Source organism: Odocoileus virginianus, chromosome 2, assembly GCF_023699985.2.
Source record: "Odocoileus virginianus isolate 20LAN1187 ecotype Illinois chromosome 2, Ovbor_1.2, whole genome shotgun sequence".
Lineage (NCBI taxonomy): Eukaryota > Metazoa > Chordata > Mammalia > Artiodactyla > Cervidae > Odocoileus > Odocoileus virginianus.
The window spans coordinates 14830003-14853097 of NC_069675.1; the positions used below are offsets into that span (position 1 = coordinate 14830003).

Below are 23095 nucleotides of genomic sequence, written 5' to 3' on the forward strand. Positions count from 1 at the left end.
TTGGCATTCAAAATTTGATCTCTAGAAGTATACAGTGTTTTTTTGTTCTACTCTTCAAAATGTATACTTATTTAATTTATCTTGAAATATTAAATAACAGAAAAAAAACTAGGTGAATATTCAAAGAAGGTGGCTATGAAACCCAAACCTTTATCAGTATTGAAATCACTTGAAGAAAAATATGTGGCTGTCATGAAGAAATTACAGTTTGGTGAGTTGAAATCATACTCTTCATTTTTCTGATCTCAATTCATAGTTTGTAATGGTGCTATTAAAGTATGTTCTAGTAAAATTAGAATTTCAAACTTGCTTTTACCATGAATTATTCATATACTCTATGTATGTATGTATGTATGTATGTATGCATATATATTGTTGTTGTTATTGTTTAGTCACTAAGTCATGTCCAACTCTTTTGTGACCCCATGAACTGTATAGCCTGCCAGGTTCCTCTGTCCATGGGATTTTCCAGGCAAGAACACATGCAAAAATTTTTATCATCCTTCTGTCTCTGAATTTCTAGCTGTATTTACAGTTATGTTTGGGAATCATGATTCAGTAGAAACCTAGGGAAAAAAACAGAGCCAAATGTCTAACAAACAGGCAGAAAGGGGTTTTCTTTCTTTACCTCTCTGTGTCTCTATATCCTTGCCTGATGGAAGCCAAAACTTGGGACTTGGAACTAAGTCTGTGACTCTTAAACCTTTTTAAAATTCCATGGGATTTACTTTTAGAAAAGGTAATTATGCATAGTTCTCTTGTAGCCTTTCCCATTACAAAACCCTTGGCAAGTAAGGACTGATGAAAAGATCGCTTAAGTACCCTTCAAACATGCTGATCTATAAACAAACACTAGACTTCCAACTTTTAATAACCACTTTTAACTGTTATTAAGTGTCCCTCTTTATCCTTCTTGAGAACCAGCCCAAAGTACATTGACTATATTAAAAAGAACAGTGAAGTAGGGGTTCCCCCCCAAAATGTAGATTTATGTCATACTATCAGAGTCACAGGGCATAATAAGCCTTGATTAATGTTAGTCAGCTAGGAGGCTTCCCTCATATCACTTAAAATCATAAACTCTACCAGTTGGACATGACTTTAAGTCTAAATGTAAATATATGATGTAAAAATTTCCTCCAGGCATAGCAACAGGCTCATATGTGTATCTGGTGAATTGGAATTTATAAAACTCAAAGGAAATTTTTCCCTGTATTATGTGAAAAGCAGTCCAGTTGGGCAGATGAATATCTCTGGTTTACACATTTACTAACTGAAACTATTCAGAAGTCTTGCTGAGACATAGTATATTTGTAGTGCACAGACCATAACACTGTATAGGCCTTCTCCTTTTTTGTAGATTATAAGCTTCTTGAAGGCAGATATATTTTCCTATTTATTATTTACCTCAAAGAACCAGGCCTAGGACCTTGCACTTAGTAAGTTCTTGGTAAAATTTATTGCATTAATGATAATTAAAGTGTAGTTTTAATTTTTTTTTGTATATTTAGAATTGTATGTAGACAAGATCAAAAGTTGCCATTGTTTCTTGGTATTTGCCCTGGTATTTGTAGGTACTTTTCATTTAGTGTTACAAGTTATTTAAGTATCTTTGTTTTAGTTCTTTGGTGGATTAGGGTTAATCTGAATTAGAGATAATTTTTTCTTTCTGTTCTGTATGGATTTAGCTTATAAGTAAAGAATAACTTTAAGTCCTTCCAAATCTTCCTAAATATATTGTAAAGAATCAGCCTATTATTTATATTGTCAGAGTATTTAGAAGATTTTCCTAATAATCCTCTTTTATCCTGTTAATTTAATTTCAAAAGTAATACAGAAGTAAACTGCAGCTTGGCACTTCTGTTTTCTGATTCCAAATCAGTGCAAATATATAAAGTGTTATACTTTTTAGTATTTCATATTTTGAATTATTTTGGCGAAAAAATATGTCATTCATTTTAAGAATAAATTTATCTACTACATATCATTTAAGTACTTAATATAATAAAATCTACCTACATGTCTAAACTGCAAATTAAAAATTATTTCTGCCTTTGCTTCCATGATATATTCTATCCATCTAGCAGCATTAACACACGTATGTAGGCGTTACATAAACACTGATAAGTTTGCCCTTCTTCCACGTTGCAGTCTCTCCATTTTGGGTGAAGAAGGGTTAGTGATTTATTTATTTGTGACTTTTGATATTATAACAGCTATCCTCCATTCTGGTTCTCTTTTTTTTTTCAGTGGTTTTTTTTTTTTCCTTTTTCTTCTTTTAGATACATTTGAGATGGTTTCTGAAGATGAAGATGGGAAGTTGGGTTTTAAAGTCAACTACCACTACATGTCTCAGGTGAAAAATGCGAACGATGCCAACAGTGCTGCTCGAGCCCGCCGCCTTGCACAAGAAGCTGTGACGCTGTCAACCTCACTGCCTCTGTCGTCGTCCTCCAGTGTGTTTGTGCGCTGTGATGAGGAGCGGCTTGACATCATGAAGGTAGGAAAAGCAGCTTTTTCTTATTTCTCTGGCTAATCCAGTTATTCAGATATTCATATAAAATACTACTAGAAATAGCACGAAGTTTTAATACATTTAATAAAAATTCTGTTGACTGTTTTGGATATCAATAAAGGAAGTCTTTTTCTAATGTTAGTTCACAGTATGTGAATGAGTGTACCAAGTACCATTCAAAAAAAAAAAAAATCTAGAAATACCTACCCTGAACAAAGGCTGTATACAGCCTGTCATAGTTTTAGAGCACATTATCAAAGGATTTAATACTGATCAGTAGGGAAAAAGTCACAGGATTTCTTCCTTACAATCCAAAATACTTCTATCAGGTTTTATCAGTCTTCAGGGTTTTTTTTGTTTTCTAGGTAATGTAATTTAATGTATTTACGGATTCCTGTGATCTATGATGTAAGTAGTGGTAGTACAATAATAAATAAAACCTTCAGATTTATGTTTTAACACTGGTGATATGACCTCAAATTCCAAGAGATGCTGCAGCAAGTAACTTTCAAAGCTTTGATCCCTGGGGTGGGAGGAACCTTTCTTTACATCATTTAACTAATGGATTAGTCTGGCTTCCTTAGATACACAGCTGAAACTATTGATCCATTGATTTGAGAAAACTTTTTGCTTGCTTGCTTTTTTTGGATAACATTTCAGTAGAAATCTCACAGACCTTGCTTATTGACCACACTTTTCCTTGTTACAAACAGTGGAGCCAATTATTAGATGATTACCTAGGGAAGTATTTTATCTCTAAGTGGCCCACATAAATTCAGACTTGTGACTTTGTTATTATGCTGCACCTAACATAAAGAACCCCAAATTGAATCCACAAAACATAAATCAGAGTTGAAACAGATTGAGACTGTAGTACCACTTGCCTTCAGGACCCGAGGCTTTGCTGCTTGCGTCTTGTACACTAAATATCTGTTGATTCAAACATAATTCATTAAATAATTCTGATAGTCACTATTGGGTTTTTTAGACTACCAATAACCCCAAGGGAAGGCTTCCCAGGTGGCACAGTGGTAGAAAATCTGCCTGCCAATGCGGGAGATGTGGATTCAATCCCTGGATCGGGCAGATCCCCTGGAGAAGGAAATAGCAGCCCACTCCATATTCTTCCCTGGAAAATCCCACGGACAGAGGAACCTGGCAGGCTACAGTCCCTGGGGTTACAAAGAGTCGGACATGACTGAGCGCACACGTGTGCATACCCACACACACACAGCCCTAAGGGACACACCTATTGTTCTCTCAGAACCTTTGGTCATTCGTTGTTACGTGAGAATTTTATTTGTGTTACCTGTTTGTCTCATTATCCCAGAAGATAATATTTAAAAGTGAGTTATTTCTCAAAACATTAACTTGATGATTTGAAACAGAAAGTTACTCTCATACATTTGAGATAATGATGTATTAGAGTCTCAAGTTGTTGACAGTACTGTAGAGATCATCATAAAGCTCTTAGGAAAAAAGGTAACTTAATATTTTAAAAGGTATTTGCTGTTCAGGTAAGCTTTCCTGTTGGCAGTTGGGCATTTCTCTTTTAAAAGCCCGTTTTCACCAAAACAAAATCAGTTTAATCATAATTTAAAACCGTTTCCTATTCCTGTGTTTTTAACTTTTACTTTATTTTTAGCACATTTTGATTGAGATGTATATAGGATTTAAGAAGATTATTATTTTGAGTTGTTTTTTTAAATAACAATATTTAAAAATAGTAACATAGGCTTTTGTATTCGTATGTGCATACTAGGTTCTGATAACTGGTCCTGCGGACACTCCTTATGCAAATGGCTGCTTTGAGTTTGATGTATATTTTCCTCAAGATTATCCCAGTTCACCCCCTCTTGTGAATCTAGAGACGACTGGTGGTCATAGTGTGCGATTCAATCCAAACCTTTATAATGATGGCAAGGTAACGTAATTGAAGTCCTTTGTTTTTAATGCCAAAGTATTGTAACCCAAAGGTTCTTTGTAATTTGAGCTGAAATTTTGCTTTAGTCATCTTCCCTTCAAAACACATGAGTTTCTTCATGTTTCTCTTCCCTGTAATCAAAAATCAGCCTCAGGATTGAGAGAGGAAGAACCGGATAGGGCAGAAGCACAATGGTGTTACAAACCACTTCCAGTTTTAAGGAGTTATTGTGAGGGACTGGCTTACTCAGCACCTTCCTTGGTCAGTTGAGTGCTGTTTGCGCTCAGAAAATAGTAGAGCCAGATGTCTGTCTTTGCCACTCACCTTTCTTTACTTTCTGTATCTTTAGTTCTAGTTACCTTTTCACAAGTGCCTAAAGATACTATCCATGTTTTCTGATATATACCATTAAGTCTGATTTGTGTTAAAATTTTTTATATTTTCTTATAAATAGAAAAATTGATTCCTATCCCTGCCCCCCCAAAATGTGTAATAAAATATAAACGAGGTATAATAAAAATCATTTCATATGACGATAAACCTTAAAAATGAGATTTAAAAGAATAATCACTTTTCAAAGTAACTTTGGTTTGATGAAATTTCAGTAGTAAATTCTATACTGAGTGTATTCAATGTTTCAAAATTACTCAAAGGTCAGAAGCAATTTCTCAACTTCACAAGTAGACAACTTCTTTGCTGATATCAGAATAGCAGATGTGTGAAGTTGATCTGGTTTATTAGAGATGGCCCAAGTTTTCCCTTGGTTTTGCCTTCCTCTTTTTAAAAGGTGCAGCTTGTCTCAAATCTGTGCTTACAAGTTATCATTTTGTATTCACCATATGCCCAAATCACAAAGTTGGAATTCATTTTCTGGTTTTATTATAGGATACTTAACTAGAGGTAGACCCTACTTTGAGAAAGCAAATAACAAGTCTTTTATACCTGAGCAAAGTAGACGAAATAGCAATGTTGACTTTATTCAAGGGAGAGATCGGAACTTAAGTAGAGTTTAAGTGTAAATGTTAAGTATTATTTAAGAAATTATTAATACTTCCTTAAGAATTACTGGTATAGGTAACAGGTTAAGGACTTAAGATTCCAGGTGGCGTGATATGTGTGATGGTGCTTTCAATGATAATTCCCAAAGCTGTTCGTATGCACATCTTTTAAAATTATTAGTGAATTTACTAAACGAATTAATGTATTTTGCATTGTTGTTCTCACAGAGCATTGAAAGAATAGCAAGGAGATGGATTTCTGCTTTTTTAAAGACTGCTTATATTCCAAATTTGTTGCCCACTGCACAAAATTGTTAGTTTGCAAGTGCAGATAACATGCCCCAGGTTCTCTTTTTCCCTCGGGTAAATATTGACCTGTGTTTGGCAGATGCTTTGAGTTCATTCTTGCTCTATAAGTGAACAAGTTAACTAGTGTCTTCAAATTTGTTCTGAGGCACTCTGGGGATCCTCAAGATCATTTCAAGGCATCTGCAGGGTCCTCCCTTTTCCTACTTCATGCTTCTGTGAGGCCAGATTTTAGTCAGGCATTTCAGCCAAAACAATATATTACAACAAATGGAATGTAGAGGCAGATATAAAATCAATATCTTTTCTATTAAGCTATATCCCATTTCAAAATTTTTAAAGAGATTTTAAATGTAAAATAATACCACTTTTCCTCAGCAAGAATTTTGTTGATGATGTTGTTGTTTGGAAAAGAGTCTTCATTAAAAAAATGGTTACTTGTATTAATCTGTAATAACTGCTAATTCATTTTTCATTAATGAAGAAATTGTAATGCCACATAAATTTTGATCACATTTGAAGATATAACTTTGTTTTAACAGACCTAACCTTAGGGTTTCGTTTGGGGCTATAAAACTCAGATACTTGGACATAGTAGCATTTCAATTTTATTCCTAGTTCTGGATATTTACTTTTAAAAAGCATTCCTTTCAATTCTGTTTATAACTTTTCCCCCTTCTTTCTCAGGTTTGTTTAAGCATCTTAAATACATGGCATGGAAGACCAGAAGAGAAGTGGAATCCTCAGACCTCAAGCTTTTTGCAAGTAAACAAATTTCTCTTACAGTTTCACTTAGAAAATAAAGAACCAAAAAAAAAAAAAAAAGAAAATAAGAACCATCTATGTTTCAGAACTTTTTTTTAGTGACCAAGAATAAACATAGTAAATCATTAAAAATAAAAATGTAGATTGATAGAAAGTACATATGAAATAGCTTATAGGTAAGCAATTAGTACAATGGAATTATATCTCATTTGGAGTTGAGATTCTTAAGTTAGACATTAAAATTTTCTTTTTGTCAAAATTCCCTGTTAAAAAATTCCCTGACTTGCCTTAAAGTACACTCAGGTGCAACAGGATCAGATAAGTCATGTGAGCCTCTCCCATCTCCCAGGCAGTCCCTTCTGGCTCAATCTCAGGTGAGTAGAATTTAATAACTATTAGTATTACATATCTCTCCACCCATGATATGATTCTTCTATAATCTAGTTAATAATGGGACTCATCTGAGATTTAAGTACTGTCCAAGAATTCATAAATCTTGAGATTTGCCATTCTTATTTTGCAGAGCACTTAACACATGTATTTCATTGCCTTGAAATTTACTAGGTTAATTTTCACAAGACAGTGGACTACATAAAATAAAATGTTCTATATTAATACTATCCCATCAAATCTTTTTTGGCCAGTGCTTTGTCTTAATAGTTCAGAATTCCAACAAAGAGACAGACATGTTAATGATAGGAATTAACTGTGTTGCTTAATCCTTAAGGTAACAGAAACAAATCACTGTTGCTCCGTAATAGTTTAACCACATTTACAGTTTAGTGTTTAAGAAAGACAACCATAAATTATCCGTAGGTAAGCCTATTAAAGTTGACCTACCTTGAAAGGATTCTTTTCCTAATTCTTACCTTGTATTTGATAAAAGAAATATGAAAGATCATTCTTTAGGATGTGACTCTTTTAGATTTTCTGAAAAGACCTTGCAGCATTCTCATGAATTAAAGAAATAGTACTGTAATATAAATTTATTTTCCTTTTGCTATTCGGAGATCCAAGAAAAAGAGAGATTGTGTGATTCATTCAAAGTAACTAAAGTTAGAATATTTCTCCAAGTACCTGCTTCTTCATTTTAGAAATGATTATGTAGGGGGAGGTATAAATTAGGAGTTTTGGATTAGCAGCTACAAACTACTATATATAAAATAGATAAACAACAGGGTCCCACTGTATAGTGCAGGGCTCTATGTTCATTATTTTGTAGTAACCTATAATGGAAAAGAATATGAAAATGAATATATATATATATATTCACTTTTGCTGTATACCAGAAACTAACACAATACAGTAAATAAACAGAACTTCAATTTAAAAAGATAAAAAGTGATATGTTCAAAAAGTTTAAAATATTTTTCTACATGTATGTTACTCTTATCAACAGAAGCTGTTTTTATGACGAGTTTTACTCTGTAAGGAAACTAAGAGATAGCCTATTTTTAATGACTTATACCTGAGAATTGGAATCAATTTTTGAATTTTTTGTTGAGTTTATGTAGTTTTAAAAATAAATTTACAATTAATCTTCAGATTTTCTTAGTTTAAAATTGTATTTGCTGGGACTTCCCTGGCAGTCCAGTGGCTAACATTATGCTTGCAGTGCTGGGAGCACAGATTCAATCCCTGGTTGGGGGACCACAAGCATATAGGCCATGGGACATGGCCAGAAAAAAAAGGAAAAAATTGTATTTCCTTTTAACTTTTTTATTGCCTGTATGTCAAGTATATACCAAAAATCCTGGGAGATAAGGAAGCTTACTCAGAAGCATTTAAATTTTACAATTTTGGAAACTTACTACCATCACATAAATAACTATCTCCTCTGTGTTTTCTCTTTAGAGCTTTTTGTCTTACACATAGTTATAATTAATATTCACTTCAGTTCAGTCGCTCAGTCATTTCTGACTCTTTGTGACCCCATGAATCACAGCACGCCAGGCCTCCCTGTCCATCACCAACTCCCAGAGTTCACCCAAACCCATGTCCATTGAGTTGGTGATGCCATCCAACCATCTCATCTTCTGTCATCCCCTTCTCCTCCTGCCCTCAGTCTTTCCCAGCATCAGGGTCTCTTCCGGTGAGTCAGCTCTTCACATCAGGTGGCCAAAGTATTGGAGTTTCAGCTTCAACATCAGTCCTTCCAGTGAACACCCAGGACTGATCTCCTTTAGGATGGATCTCCTCGCAGTCCGAGGGACTCTCCAAGAGTCTTCTCCAACACCACAGTTCAAAAGCATCAATTCTTCGGTGCTCAGCTTTCTTTATAGTCCAACTCTCAGATCCATACATGACCACTGGAAAAACCATAGCCTTGACTAGACGGACCTTTGTTGGCAAAGTAATATCTCTGCTTTTTAATATGCTATCTAGGTTGGTCATAACTCTCCTTCCAAGGAGTAAGCGTCTTTTAATTTCATGGCTGAAGTCACCATCTGCAGTGATTTTGGAGCCCAAAAAAATAAAGTCTGACACTGTTTCCACTGTTTCACCATCTATTTGCCATGAAGTGATGGGACCAGATGCCATGATCTTAGTTTTCTGAATGTTGAACTTTAAGCCAACTTTTCCACTTTCCTCTTTCACTTTCAACAAAATGCTCTTTAGTAGTTCTTCACTTTCTGCCACAAGGGTGGTGTCATCTGCATATCTGAGGTTATTGATATTTCTCCCAGCCATCTTGATTCCAGCTTGTGCTTCCTCCAGCCCCATGTTTCTCATGATGTACTCTGCATATAAGTTAAACAAGCAGGGTGACAATATACAGCCTTGACATACTCCTTTCCCTATTTGGAACCAGTCTGTTGTTCCATGTCCTGTTCTAACTGTTGCTTCCTGACCTGCATACAGGTTTCTCAAGAGGCAGGTCAGGTGGTCTGGTATTCCCATCTCTTTCAGAATTTTCCACAGTTTATTGTGATCCACACAGTCAAAGGCTTTGGCATAGTCAGTAAAACCGAAATAGATGTTTCTCTGGAAATACCTTGCTTTTTCGATGATCCAGTGGATGTTGGCAATTTGATCTCTGATTCCTTTGCCTTTTCTATCTAACATAGTAGATAATTATTTGTGTACCTCTTTGTTCACCTAACACTAGAGCATATCCATATTTCTGGCTTATATTTTTATAATTTCTAATTGCTCTGTAATAATCTTTTGAGTTCTTATATAATTGAACTATTTCTCCATTTTTTACTAACTTTCACTATAATTATTTCCGTTTTACGGATAATACCGTTGTTATATCACTTTCCCTATACTTTAGATGGCTTACTAAATACTGATTTCCAGATCTGTGACAAAATTGACTTGAGCAAGAGTAAGAGAGGCTATACATTTTTTGTGGCAAGAGTGAATAGCCTTGTCTTCTCCAGACCTTAGGGGAAACTTTCAGTCTTTCCCCATTGAGTGTGATCATAGCTGTGGGTTTTTCATATATTTCCTTTGTCATGTGAGGACGTTCCCTTCTCCTATTTCCTTGAGTATTTTTATAATGAACAGATGCTGGATTTTGTCAAATGCTTTTTTTGCATCTGTTGAAATGATTGTGTTTTTTAAATTTTTATTCTATTAATATGATGTGTTGTTTTTTTTTTTTAATGAATCAATCTTGCTCTCCTAGGATAAAGCTCAGTTAGTTGGTCATGATGTGTGATTCTTTTTGTATGTAATTGGATTCAATTCACTAGTTCCTTTCCTTTTCTTTCTGTCTGTGTCGGGCAGCTTGTGGGATCTTAGATCCCCTACCAGGGACTGAACCTCAGCCCAGGCATTGAAAATGCTGGACTGCCAGGGAAAGGCCCAGTTTGCTAGCATTTTGCTTGAGGATTTTTGTACCCATATTTCTAAGACACATTGGTTTGTAGGGTTTTTTTGGTGTGTCATACTGCTTTATAAACTAGAAATAAATACATCTATTCAGGAATGCATTGCCCCTTGTTCTCTGTTAGAAACTTTCTTCAGAGTCAGACTACAGAGCCTCAGGAAAAAGTAATTTCTTTTTATTTAGATTTTGGGACCCACAATTACTGTTTTACTCTTTTGTTTGTACCCATAAAAGTACTTTTGCCAGATTAAAAATCATCCTCAAAAACTTCTGAAGGTTATATGCAATTTAAAAGATTTCCAAAATATTTGGAACAGTGACAAACATTATTAGAATTGCTTAGTTTCTTTGTAATGAGACTCTTAAAAGAAGAGTTTATTTGTGTAAAAATATAAAATTTTGTAGTGTTATGTCATAGGTCTCATATCCAGCAGTAACCTAGTAATAGTCTTGATTATTTGCATAATTTAAAGTCAAAAGTCATATTATTCATTAGAACTATCATCAAGAATTACTACATTTTATCAATAACACCAAATTCTACAGTTGCTTATGTGACTGGTTTTTACTGTTGCTATAATATACCTAAAATGTATATTAATGTCTTATAAATAATTTGTTACAGTTGGATGTTAATAAAGATGTCATGCAAGAATAAACATACTTAATGTCACATAATCAACCATTCATAAACCTATGTATAATATAATAATGTATAAATCCTAACATTTTTTCTTAAAATTGAAAGTTCTGGAAATCACCCACTGATTATAGTCCTACCCAGTAGCAGCATAATTTTCCATAGAGGAGGGTACTTGCTATTTTGAAAAGCTAAAGCATTTTAACTAAGACTTCTTCTGCCATGATATAATTTGAAAATAAAGGCATTGATAGAAGACAAGATTGCTGACTGGTTGATGGCCTAATAGCAGGTGTTAGAGCAAGGTTAAAATTTTTGCTAGACACGGTTAATGAAAGAAAGCTGTTATATGATTCTTGATTTAGTCAGCCTCTGAATAAATTATAATGAGAACATCTTGCAATTTTGTAGATACTAACATAAAGCTAGAGGAGAGGGACAGTGAATTGAGCCTGTGAATAAAAGTTTTTTTTTTTACTCTTGACTTCATGAAAATATCAGAGGACTGACTAAAAATCAGTGAACTTACACTATGGAATGAAAATATATTCTGTTTATTATTAGGTTAACTTTAGTATAACTTATGTACATAATATGTTATCTAGTAGATGTTTTTCTGCTAATTAATGACTCATTCTAAGAAAGCACTTCAGCCAGATACAGCTATGATGAATATTGGGTATTCTTTGGTTTGTTTGTTTTTTGGTTTAATCCAGGAAGCTCTTAAGTTTTGTTGATCAAAATGGAGCTCATGCTGACTCCTTTTTGCACACCATAAGTTAAAATACATTGTTTTTAGAGTAAGAGTGATTTTGTTTCGTGTTTTGCTGTCCTCTGGATGCATGGTGTCATTTTTACTCCAAGAAAGAATAGCTATTGTGTATTAATTACACTTACTTATGAGTCCTACTGTTTTATACCCCTTGACACCTCATTTAGTTCTCACAGGCATCCTACGATGTAAGTAGGTATGGTTTCTATTTTACATATGACCAAAATATGGATTCTGAGGGGATGAAGTTATTCTGCCTGTCTTGGTCTCTCTCACTTCATAGCATAGTGTTTCTCGGAGTTAGGTGAATCATTAATTTCAAATACTGAAAATCAAACCCTTTTAAAAAAGAGAAATCCTTCTCAAAGATTTATTACTGGTTTTTCATGGGAGTGTTTTTTGGGCTACAGTAAAGTGTGCTGTGATTTAAAATGAGCAAATATGTCAGATAATTCAAGACTCCAGAAATTCCATAAAATGAATCTTTTGACTCCTAAATAGCTTGTTTCACTGAAGAAAAATGAAGCAGCATTTATGTATATGTATATGTATAGGTATATGTTTAAAAAAAGTGAATAGAAGATGCCCATTAAAAGTAGATAATGTCACCCAGGGATAAAAGAACACATGTTATCAATTACTCTTTGAATTTAATTCCAGAAATACTGATCTCTGCTAATGTGTTATCAAATGCAAATGTTATAATTCAGTTTTTTAGCAGAAAATGTTATACTCAAATTTATATCTCTAGTTTTATATCTATAGTTTTCTTTGTTCTATACACAAAACATCTATTTTTTTTCATTTCCTTTATATAGTTTAGCTATTTAAAAAAAAACAAATGTGGTATGAATCTGAAGTAGTTTATAAATTGTTTGAATCTGCAGCTGCCTGAGTTTATAAAACTGTATTTTGTCTCAAAGAATGTGAGGTTAAGTAAGTAACTGAATCCCATGTTACAAAATTTCTTTCTCTGCTTTTGTAGAAAATGAGGATATACCCTACTTATATAAGAGGAAGGTTATTTAAAAGGGAAGAGGAAAGGAAATAGTAAATATCCCCTGGAAGATTATTTCAGAAGTATCAGATTTGAGTTGAGGGGAAGTATATAGCCAAGGGAAATCACTTTCTTTCACTAATATATTTAATTTCAGTAAGTTTAAAAAATTATGAGATCTTTGCCTCAGAATTAATACACATTAAATATTTTGTCTATAGTTGACTTTGACCTCAATAACATGGTTACTTCAGGTCATATTTCACCTTATCTATTCATAAGTCATATATTTCAGGTTCAAGTTTCCAATTTTTAACAGTTTTTATTTTAGGAAAATCTACCCCTTTTCTAAGGTACATATCCTTGACTTTGCTTAATCATCTTTCCCAGTGAAAATATTGTTAATCCTTTTTAATTTATGAAGTGGGCAGATTGTAGCTAATATTTTCCGGCCTTCAAAGATGTCATATTAGCTTGTTATATATTAGCAAGCAATACTATATTAATAAGAATGACCTCTCAGTATTGATTATATCTAGAAAAACCAACCCGGTGTATAAGTAGGGGATCAGAAGTGGTCTTAGAACCATATCATCTTGCCAGTGAAGGGTCTAGTAAGAAGATTTTTGTGATATTGTGAAAGTTAATTTTCCTTGGAATTAAAGTAGAGACAGCCTCATGTAGTTTTCCTTACAAGTGAGTATTGTTAAGAGTACATTGTTAGTGTCATGCTCTTTTAGGACAATTTGAGCAAAATGATGTCTACATTGATATGAGATGTTTATAAGCAAGTGTTTTTTCTGTAGTTTTAGGAAAGATCTTTTAGGGTCTTTTAGGAAAGATCTTTATACCTATTTTTGTTTTTCAAGGCTTCAAGAATGTAAAACATAGGATATATAAATATTATATAAGATTCAGCTGTACCTTTGCTTTAATAAAGTATTTCAGTGTCAGTTATTACCATCAACTTTATGGTGATAAAATTATGTGGAAGCACTTACTCAAAGGGACTCCTAGTTGATGAAGCAAGGTATTAGTTCCCTGGTAGTAAAAATGTCCTGTCATAACTGGTTTTTGTTTCTTTGTTTCAGGTGTTGGTGTCTGTTCAGTCCCTTATATTAGTAGCGGAGCCTTATTTTAATGAACCAGGATATGAACGGTCTAGAGGCACTCCCAGTGGCACGCAGAGTTCTCGAGAATATGATGGCAACATTCGACAAGCAACGGTTAAGTGGGCGATGCTGGAACAAATCAGAAACCCTTCACCGTGTTTTAAAGAAGTATGTTCAATGAAATTAATGAAACACTTTTTTTAAGACACTATAGAATATAGTTTATTAGTGTTATACTTGCATTTATATTTAGAGTATCTGTGGTGTAATTTACTCGTCTTTAATCATTAAAAATCAGTAGTAGTATAGTACAGATGAATTTTTTAAACCATTACTTCCTAAAAGACATCTGACTATATTTTTGAACAGTTTTATTAATTCTTTACTTTTCATGGCTACCATTCTACTAGCATAATGTCTGTGCCAGTTATGTTAATAAATGCTAGAATATGTTACTAAAATAGTCCTCATAAAAATAGTTTGGTTTTTTAATATTATTATTAGAGGTTAAGATATTTTCCTTGGAGAAGGAAATGGCAACCCACTCCTGTATTCTTGCCTGGGAAATCCCATGGACAGTGGAGCCTGGTGGGCTACAGTCCTTGGGGTGGCATGGAGTCGGACGCGACTTAGCAGCTAAACAGCAGCAGCAGTGAGATACTTCAGTAGTTATCTTGCATGTAGAAACTTTGCCCTTATACTAGTATCTGTGAGTCAGCATTGAAGAAAAAGATAGTTTTCTTTTCTTTAGGAAAAAGTTGGATTACTTTCTGAAACCTGTCTTGATACTGTGACATGCTTTTATTCTACCACATCCTGAAGTGTGGCTCTTTTCCTGGGCTTAGTTACCTCTCTTTAGTCTGCCTAAAATATGATTATATTTTTCACTTGTCATATCAGATTACTTCATCATATCTTAACACTATAACTCTGTCATGAAACATTTTTGTTCTTAGATTGTACTAGAAACTACAATACTTTAGAGGAAAAATTGGCATATTTACCTGACAGAAAATTGATCTTTAGTATCTTTAAAGATATTTAAAATCTTTAAAGACCTTATAATATTTTTAAATTGACTGTTAATTTTGTTAAGCAAATATTGTTATTACTATGTAGCTATATATACGAAGTTAAAAAGTGGCATCATTGAATCTATTGAAGGAGTATAAAAACGTTTCTTCCTTTTGTTAATACTAAATGATTTTTCACTTTGAATGACAAAGTTGGATATTTTATTTTTGCAAAGGCTTGTATTCAAGGCTGTGGATAATTATTACTTTTCCTAATATTACAGGAAATAACAAACATGCATTTCTTTATACTCTGAAGCATAGTGTTCTGTCCCTTTTCAAGCTTGGGTAACTTACATTAAGTAACTCATTTCATAAGCAATATCTAGGTATTACACTAAGGTACTCTGAACCCAAGGAAAAACAAAACTCAGTTCCTTCCCATGAAAAAGTTAACATTGCTCCTGTTTGTATCATAAACTAATTTCTCATTGTCCTTAAGACTCAATGTATCCAGATACATAAACTACTTGACAGCTCTACTAGAGTATGTAATCACCACCTCAAACCTAAACACTGTAAAACTGCACTTCGACTCTTCCTTCCTTCTTTCAGTAAAAGCAGCATTTAAACCCCACACCTCAGCTACTTGTGGCTTCGTTCTTTTACTCACATGCTGCTGCTGCTGCCAAGTCGCTTCAGTCGTGTCCAACTCTGTGTGACCCCATAGATGGCAGCCCACCAGGCTCCCCCGTCCCTGGGATTCTCCAGGCAAGAACACTGGCCACCAGGCTCCCCCGTCCCTGGATTCTCCAGGCAAGAACACTGGAGTGGGTTGCCATTGCCTTCTCCAATGCATGAAAGTGAAAAGGGAAAGTGAAGTCGCTCAGTCGTGTCTGACTGTTCGTGACCCCATGGACTGCAGCCCACCACGCTCCTCCGTCCATGGGATTTCCCAGGCAAGAGTACTGGAGTGGGGTGCCATTGCCTTCTCTGTACTCACAGACTACATTCAGTCTATTCATTGAATGTTGTTCTGTGCTTATCGTGGTTCTTCATGTTAGGTTGTTTCTTACTCATTTTGTATCCTTGTACGCATCAAACTCAATAACTTACTGGGTGAGTTTAATAACATCCATTCCCAGGCTTTCCTAATGATTTTTCCGTTGTAAGTGTTGTCTTTTCTTTAGGGGAGACAAGCTTATTGGGCAGTGTAGTAAGTAGCACAGAATACAGAATAATAATTCCCAAATGACCTATTTTCTAGCTTAAATTTGTCAAAAACAGACTTTTATTACCCACACAGAAATTTTAGTTTTCCAAAGAGAGAAGTTTAAAAAATTGAAATGTAAAGTATATTTATCACATGGAGATAAGCTTCATAAAATAAAATCTTGTTCATAAGTTATCCAGAAGGCAAAATTAATAGTGCCTGTTTTAGGGCTGGGTACTGATTTTTATGCAAATACCTGTGATTTAGAATCTCTTTACCCATCCCAATGTTGTTTGAGTTCTCTTTGAAAGATAGAAATTGACAGTTTTTCTGTTTTCAGTACTTTTTCTCCTGGTTATTCATTTATTTACATTTACTTCTGATTCTGTTGTGTTCTAGATATTTTACGTTCTCTGGATAAGATTAACTAATGAAATGTCTGAATGGGATAGGACATTGCTTTTTGCTCTAGAACCTGGCTGTATCAACATACGTCATCTGATGCTCTAATCCTGGTTCTTCCCCGTTGTTAATAACAATGTACAGTTCACCACACTGAGTCTTTGGAGACAAAAAAAAAAAAATTGCTGTATCTTTTAAACTTTATTTCTTTGTAATGCCACATATGTTGTCTTGTAAATTCTGACCTGGTCACCTTTTGTCCTCCGGCGGGGTTTACTCTCAAGGTTATACACAAACACTTTTACTTGAAGAGAGTGGAGATCATGGCGCAGTGTGAGGAGTGGATCGCCGACGTCCAGCAATACAGCAGCGACAAGCGGGTGGGCAGGACCATGTCTCACCACGCGGCGGCTCTCAAGGTAAGTCACCCGCCCTCCCGGGAGCCTTGCCGGCAGCTCTAAAGGAGGAGGCGTATGTTCCTGACAGAACTGTGACCACTAGCAAGAAACGTTACATGTATTAAGTTCAGAGGCTCCCCACAGTCCACAGAAAAGATACAGTCCTTTTGATAATGAATTGACAGTTCCTTAAATTAAAAATGAGTCTAGGAACTGAGCCAGTACTTCATAGAGTTGTTTGAAGATGATGGCGAGATACTGCACTGTGCTCCTCTGGGCCTCTTTGCAGAACTGATACTTGGAGGACTGAGGGAGATGGTAGAGCCCCTGACTGCTGATGGGTGTGGTAGTTAGTGTCTGTGATACAGATCTGTTTGGGAGGAAGTGAGCTGTTGATTTCAACTTGGGTGTTCACAGAATGGAAACGTAGAACACGATGGTTTGGGAGTGAGTGTTTTTTTCTTTGTTTGAATGTGGGAACCGTAGCTTCAGCAGCCACTCTTTCTCCCCGGCTGTGGGATGTCTGCTCGCCTCTCCTTTTATTCTCCGTTGATTATGGTTATCTCTACTGGCTCCTTTCCTTCTAGCTTTAAAAGTGTCTTCACTTAAAATGATTACATGATGGTAATGATAAGGGCTTATTAGTTTTTTATTGGTGGATTTTTAAAATATTCATGTTTCTTCAGGTTACACACAGAAATATTTATGAATGTAAAACCATGTGATATCTGAGGCTTGCTTCAAAATAAAACAAGAAAAGTGGTGGGAATATAGATGAAGGAAGACTAGCCATGAGTTGATACATGTTGAAGTAGACTCATGGGAGTTTTATTTTATATTCTGCCTACTTACGTGTATGTTTGAGATTTTCCATTTTATATAAAAACCTTTAAAAAGAAAACTTTTTCTCCTTAACATCTGCATCTTCCTAAGATAGTTTTATCTTGCCCCATTTATAAAAATGTTTTTGCCTTTTTACTACCAAACTAGAGCTCTTTTATACTTTTTCCCCCCATTTATTTTTTATTAGTTGGAGGCTAATTACTTTACAATATTGTAGTGGTTTTTGCCATACATTGACATGAGTCAGCCATGGATTTACATGTGTTCCCCATTCCGATCCCCCCTCCCGCCTCTCTGTCCACCCCATCCCTCTGGGTCTTCCCAGTGCACCAGCCCCGAGCACTTGTCTCATGCACCCAACCTGGGCTGGTAATCTGTTTCACCCTTGATAATATACATGTTTTGATGCTGTTCTCTCGAAACATCCCATCCTCACCTTCTCCCACAGAGTCCAAAAGTACATCTGTGTCTCTTTTTCTGTTTTGCATATAGGGTTATCGTTCCCATCTTTCTAAATTCCATATATGTGCGTTAGTATACTGTATTGGTCTTTATCTTTCTGGCTTACTTCACTCTGTATAATGGGCTCCAGTTTCATCCATCTCATTAGAACTGTTTCAAATGAATTCTTTTTAATGACTGAGTAATATTCCATTGTGTGTATGTACTATAGCTTCCTTATCCATTCGTCTGCTGATGGGCATCTAGGTTGCTTCCATGTCCTGGCTATTATAAACAGTGCTGCGATGAACACTGGGGTGCACGTGTCTCTTTCAGATCTGGTTTCCTCGGTGTGTATGCCCAGAAGTGGGATTGCTGGGCCATATGGCAGTTCTATTTCCAGTTTTTTAAGAAATCTCCACACTGTTCTTGAGCTCTTAATACTTTGCCTCTGTTTTTAAATGACCCTCTCACCAAAGAGCATTTTGCAGTTGAATTTCCATTCTGTGAAAGTTACCAACTCTCTGGTTCTTAAAAGCCAGTTGAGTGACCCTGGCTTCCCCTCTCCAGACTCATCCCTGCTTCAGGCCTTTACAGATGTTGCTTTTCATCTTCTGTGCTGGCTCACTTCCATTCAGTTTTCATCTTAAACTGTGCTTCATGGAACCTGCCTTGACTTTTAAATTGGATGATTTCAGTATAATCTCTTGTAACACCGTACCTACCTACTAAAAACACTCACAACGCTGATCTAATGTTTGTGTTCCCCCTGTGCTTTTCACCGGTGGACTGTCTTTCCACTTGTTTTTTCTAGTGCAAACTTTGAAAAGTTGTCTGCTCTTAGCTTTCTCAAAGTTATATTACTGGCATATTACTTGGATATCCTGTCTTTCTAGCTTTCTGTATTTACTTAATTTTGAACACTTTTCTCTGTCTTAAAATCTTCAGAGTATGTTTATACCCCCTTCATCTAGCACACTCATCTGTTCAGTGCTGGGTCCTGTCAGTGCTGCCTTCATACAGGAATTTCCCTCCCCGTTTTTGTCTCCAGTGCCCATAGCTCAGTCTTCCTGTCCTCTCACTGCCACCCTCACGGTTTTTTCTGCAGCACATAACCAGATCGGTATCTTCCCAAGTGTGTTTAAGTATGTCTTTCCCTGACACAAAAACTCAGTGGCTCAAGTCCAGCGTCTTTGGCTTTGCTGCTTTGGTATCTTGCTTTTATCTCAGATTCTCATTGTCTTTTGTTTCTGTGTCATCCTGATTTAAAAATCTTTATCTTTGAATCAGTCTACATTTTCATCATCAGAGGTATACTTTTGCTGCTGAATGCTAATTGAGAAAAGTATGCAGCTGCTCTGTTTAATTTCACAATAAAGGCGTAGTATTCCCACCTTAACTGGGCCTCCATAAATGTCAATTTTGTTTTTTCTTCTTTTTTTTTTTTGTTTTTGTTTTTTCTTCTTTAGTTAATGTTTTCTCCTATTGCTCACTATAGAAGGGAAATTGGGGCTAGAAAGATTTTAAGTTGCCTGTATGTAAATATACTTGAAGCCTTACAAATGGCTGCAAATGTATAGTTGTCTTATCTTGCTTATGTATGTAATAAGCATACATATTACATTTGGCTGGTATGTAGGCTCTTTTAAGTCAGAGATCATGTAGTTGGTCCTCTGTATCCACGGGGGATTAGTTCTAGGATCCCCTGCAAATACCAAGATCCACAGATGCACAAGTCCCTTAGAGGAAATGGCATTGTATAGTTGGTCTCTGTCCAGCTGTATCTTCCTTATTTTACTCATTGCTTTTTACATTATTACTGTTGAACATAGTGCCTTGTTCTATGAATGTTGGTTAATTTTCAGTGTCAGCTATTGACATGCCTAATTTTCAAAGTCCTTAGTGTGAGATTTGAGATCCTTTGTCTCTCACTGCTGCTGCTAAGTCACTTCAGTCGTGTCTGACCTTGTGCGACCCCATAGACGGCAGCCCACCAGGCTGCCCCGTCCCTGGGACTCTCCAGGCAGGAACACTGGAGTGGGCTGCCATTTCCTTCTCCAGCGCATGAAAGTGAAAGTGAAGTCACTCAGTCGTGTCCGACTCTGTGCGACCCCATGGACTGCAGCCCACCAGGCTCCTCCGTCCATGGAATTTTCCAGGCAAGAGTACTGGAGTGGGGTGCCGTTGCCTTCTCCTATCTCCCACTAGAAAGTTATAAACTAAAGCTTAAGGTTTGTAAACAACCAACCATTCTCTATTAACATCTCTATATCCTTCCATACATGGCAGTATACGGTAATACAAAGTTAGGTACTCTCTCTAGATCTATTTTTTTCATTTGTTTACTTTTTTAAAAATTCTGATGATGAAATTATCTCTAAGGTATATTCCAAGCATGACATGAGATGAGTATGAAACATTTCAAGCGTTCTGTATAAGGCCTAGTACCTGAGAAATACTGTTTTCATTCATTAAAATAGCAGTGGGTTTATTTTCATTTATGGACTGTTTTTCTCAAAAATATTTAGTCAGAGGCAGCGTGTATCACAAGTTGAGATATTCTCTTTAACTTGAAACTATATATTGCAAATGACCAGTGTCCTCTAAGCCATTAATAATGCAGTTTCTGTTACAGAGGTTGGGGCATTGGTAGAGTTTGTGGTCATGCTACTCAGGTACTCAGGGCTTATCAGCAACATCAGATATTTTGAGGTAGAGGTTTGTGCCAGTTTTGTTCACTTGCCTGTTAGAGTAGCTATCTTAAGGAAGATCCACAATAAATATTGGTAGACCCAATTCTTAGGATTTTGTTTTAAACTGATTTCCTCCCTTCAGTGATGTTGTGCTAGAATTCTAGGGTTTGCAATTCTAACATCACTCCTTCTCCCCTGCACAGCGTCACACTGCTCAGCTCCGAGAAGAGCTGCTCAAACTTCCCTGTCCTGAAGGCTTGGACCCTGATGCCGATGATTCCTCGGAGATGTGCAGTGCCACAGCTGGTGCTGAGGAGACTCTAATGCATGATCAGGTCAAACCCAGCAGCAGTAAAGAACTCCCCAGTGACTTCAAATTATGAGCTGCGTTGACATGGACATCATAGACACAAAGGCTTTGAAGCACAAGCCAAATATGTCAATATTTGTATGTAAGAAACTAATTATGTAATAGGTAATGAAACTGAAACTATACTACACCCTTAAGGAGATCCAGTTTAATTCAAGGTGATCTTTTATTTACCTGTACAAGAGTGTAAACTTTTGTGTGCTTTTATTTTTCAATTGTGAGAACCACTGATTGGTATGTTCAACAAATTTGTGTATACAAAGAAATGGAGAAATCACTGATTATATAAGGGAAACTACCTTAGGAAAGAATGTTTACTGAATGTTTGTTTTCTTTTTTTTTTTTACTGTAGAGTGAAGGGTTGTTAACAAAGAATATATATTGGTCATTCTTACAACTACTATTTAAAGTCAGCAACTTTTCACTGAATTTGATAGATTTTATGTTTGGCCATATCTTCATGCTCATATTTGATTTCTGAAGACCTCCTCCATACACTTCAATAAAAGTTAAATGGACATACTCCCTCTTTTTTGATTTACTGGTACATTTTTTAAATGATAAATCTGCCATAAAATGCATTATAGCTGAAGACTTGCACTTGTATGGATGAATTTATTACATTCAACGTATTTAATTTTATGCTTTCTAAAATTCTAAGATGCAGAAAAATAAATGAACATGATTTTATTCTATGCCAATATTTGGGCCTGTGAATGTATCTGTTATTTGAATTTAAGTCTATGAAAAAGAATGGTCCATCTGAAAAGCCACTCTGACCTGAATTTCCCTTAAAGGGCTCCTGTCTTCCTGGACTGTCTGGCTGTATTACTGACGTCACATGTGTGTATCAGACACGAGGCTCTGTAGAGCAGAGAGGGTGGACCTCTCTGGTGCTGTACTTGCCGTATGGGCTCATTTTCATGCAAATTCCTCCTAGAGCCAAATAAATAAAGACTTAGGTGTACTGGTATGTCTTGTTTCTGTAACAGTTTGCCATGGTGTGAAATGCTGTTTCTACAAGGAATTGGACACTTTCAAGAGCTACTCATGGGAAAGGAAAGTATATATATATATATATTTTTTAGACCAGTTATCAAAACCTAAGATGATTCTGGACAGTGTCTCTACAAAATAAACTGGCCTGTGAAAACCCTGAATCTGGAGCTGACCAGGAGGAGAAGCTGTATCCTCAACAGTGGGTTCATCTGTGAAGGAACAGGAAAAGTAGGGATCGTGATACTCTCGCAACAAGCTCCAGAGCTCTGTAAAGTGAATGAATTGTGTGACCAGGAAATCAGAGTTTCCAAAACACCTAACTTTAGGTCTAGTGAATTACACCAAGCATGACAGAATCAAGTTAGTTTATGAGAAAGAAGTGCCAGTTAAATGTTACCTGCAGACATGCTCACTTATATCTCAGTATAAAATTATCAGCGATAAGTGATAAAAGGACACTTATCAGTCCTCTAGGCTTTTTTTTTTTTTTTTTTGTCTGTTACAGTCCTGTCAGGGATAGATAATAAAAGCTTCTATCCTAGTATTTGTTTATCTCCAATTTTGGAGTTTATTTTTGATCATTAAAATAAGTAAGTAAATAAGTGAAAGTTGCTCAGTTGTGTCCGACTATTTGCGACCCCATGGATTGTAGCCTACCAGGCTCCTCTCCATGGAATTCTCCAGGCAAGAATATTGGCATGGGTAGCTGTTCCCTTCTCCAGGGGATCTTCGCAACCCAGGGATCAAACCCAGGTCTCCCACATCACAGGTGAATTGTTTACTGGCTGAGCCACAAGGAAAGCCCAATCAAGTAGGGTCATTTTCCCCATTTCACACCATTAGTCCTCAGAAAGCT

General features: G+C 35.8%; 1 protein-coding gene across 8 annotated transcripts in view; it reads left to right on the top strand.

Moving 5' to 3' along the window:
* The window catches only part of BIRC6 (baculoviral IAP repeat containing 6), a 210646-nt gene extending 188433 nt beyond the window's left edge, over positions 1–22213 (top strand). For 7 of the 8 annotated variants that reach the window (XM_070476617.1, XM_070476627.1, XM_070476622.1 and 4 more), the window contains 7 exons: positions 101–211; positions 2283–2500; positions 4278–4439; positions 6431–6508; positions 13847–14035; positions 16780–16914; positions 21074–22213. In XM_070476617.1, coding sequence (XP_070332718.1) covers positions 101–211; positions 2283–2500; positions 4278–4439; positions 6431–6508; positions 13847–14035; positions 16780–16914; positions 21074–21253 — 1073 coding nt within the window. In that variant the 3' untranslated portion in view covers positions 21254–22213. Of the gene's footprint in view, positions 1–100; positions 212–2282; positions 2501–4277; positions 4440–6430; positions 6509–6802; positions 6883–13846; positions 14036–16779; positions 16915–21073 lie in introns of those variants that run through there. The other variant, XM_070476650.1, reaches the window with a different exon arrangement.
* Positions 22214–23095: the final 882 nt, after the last annotated feature.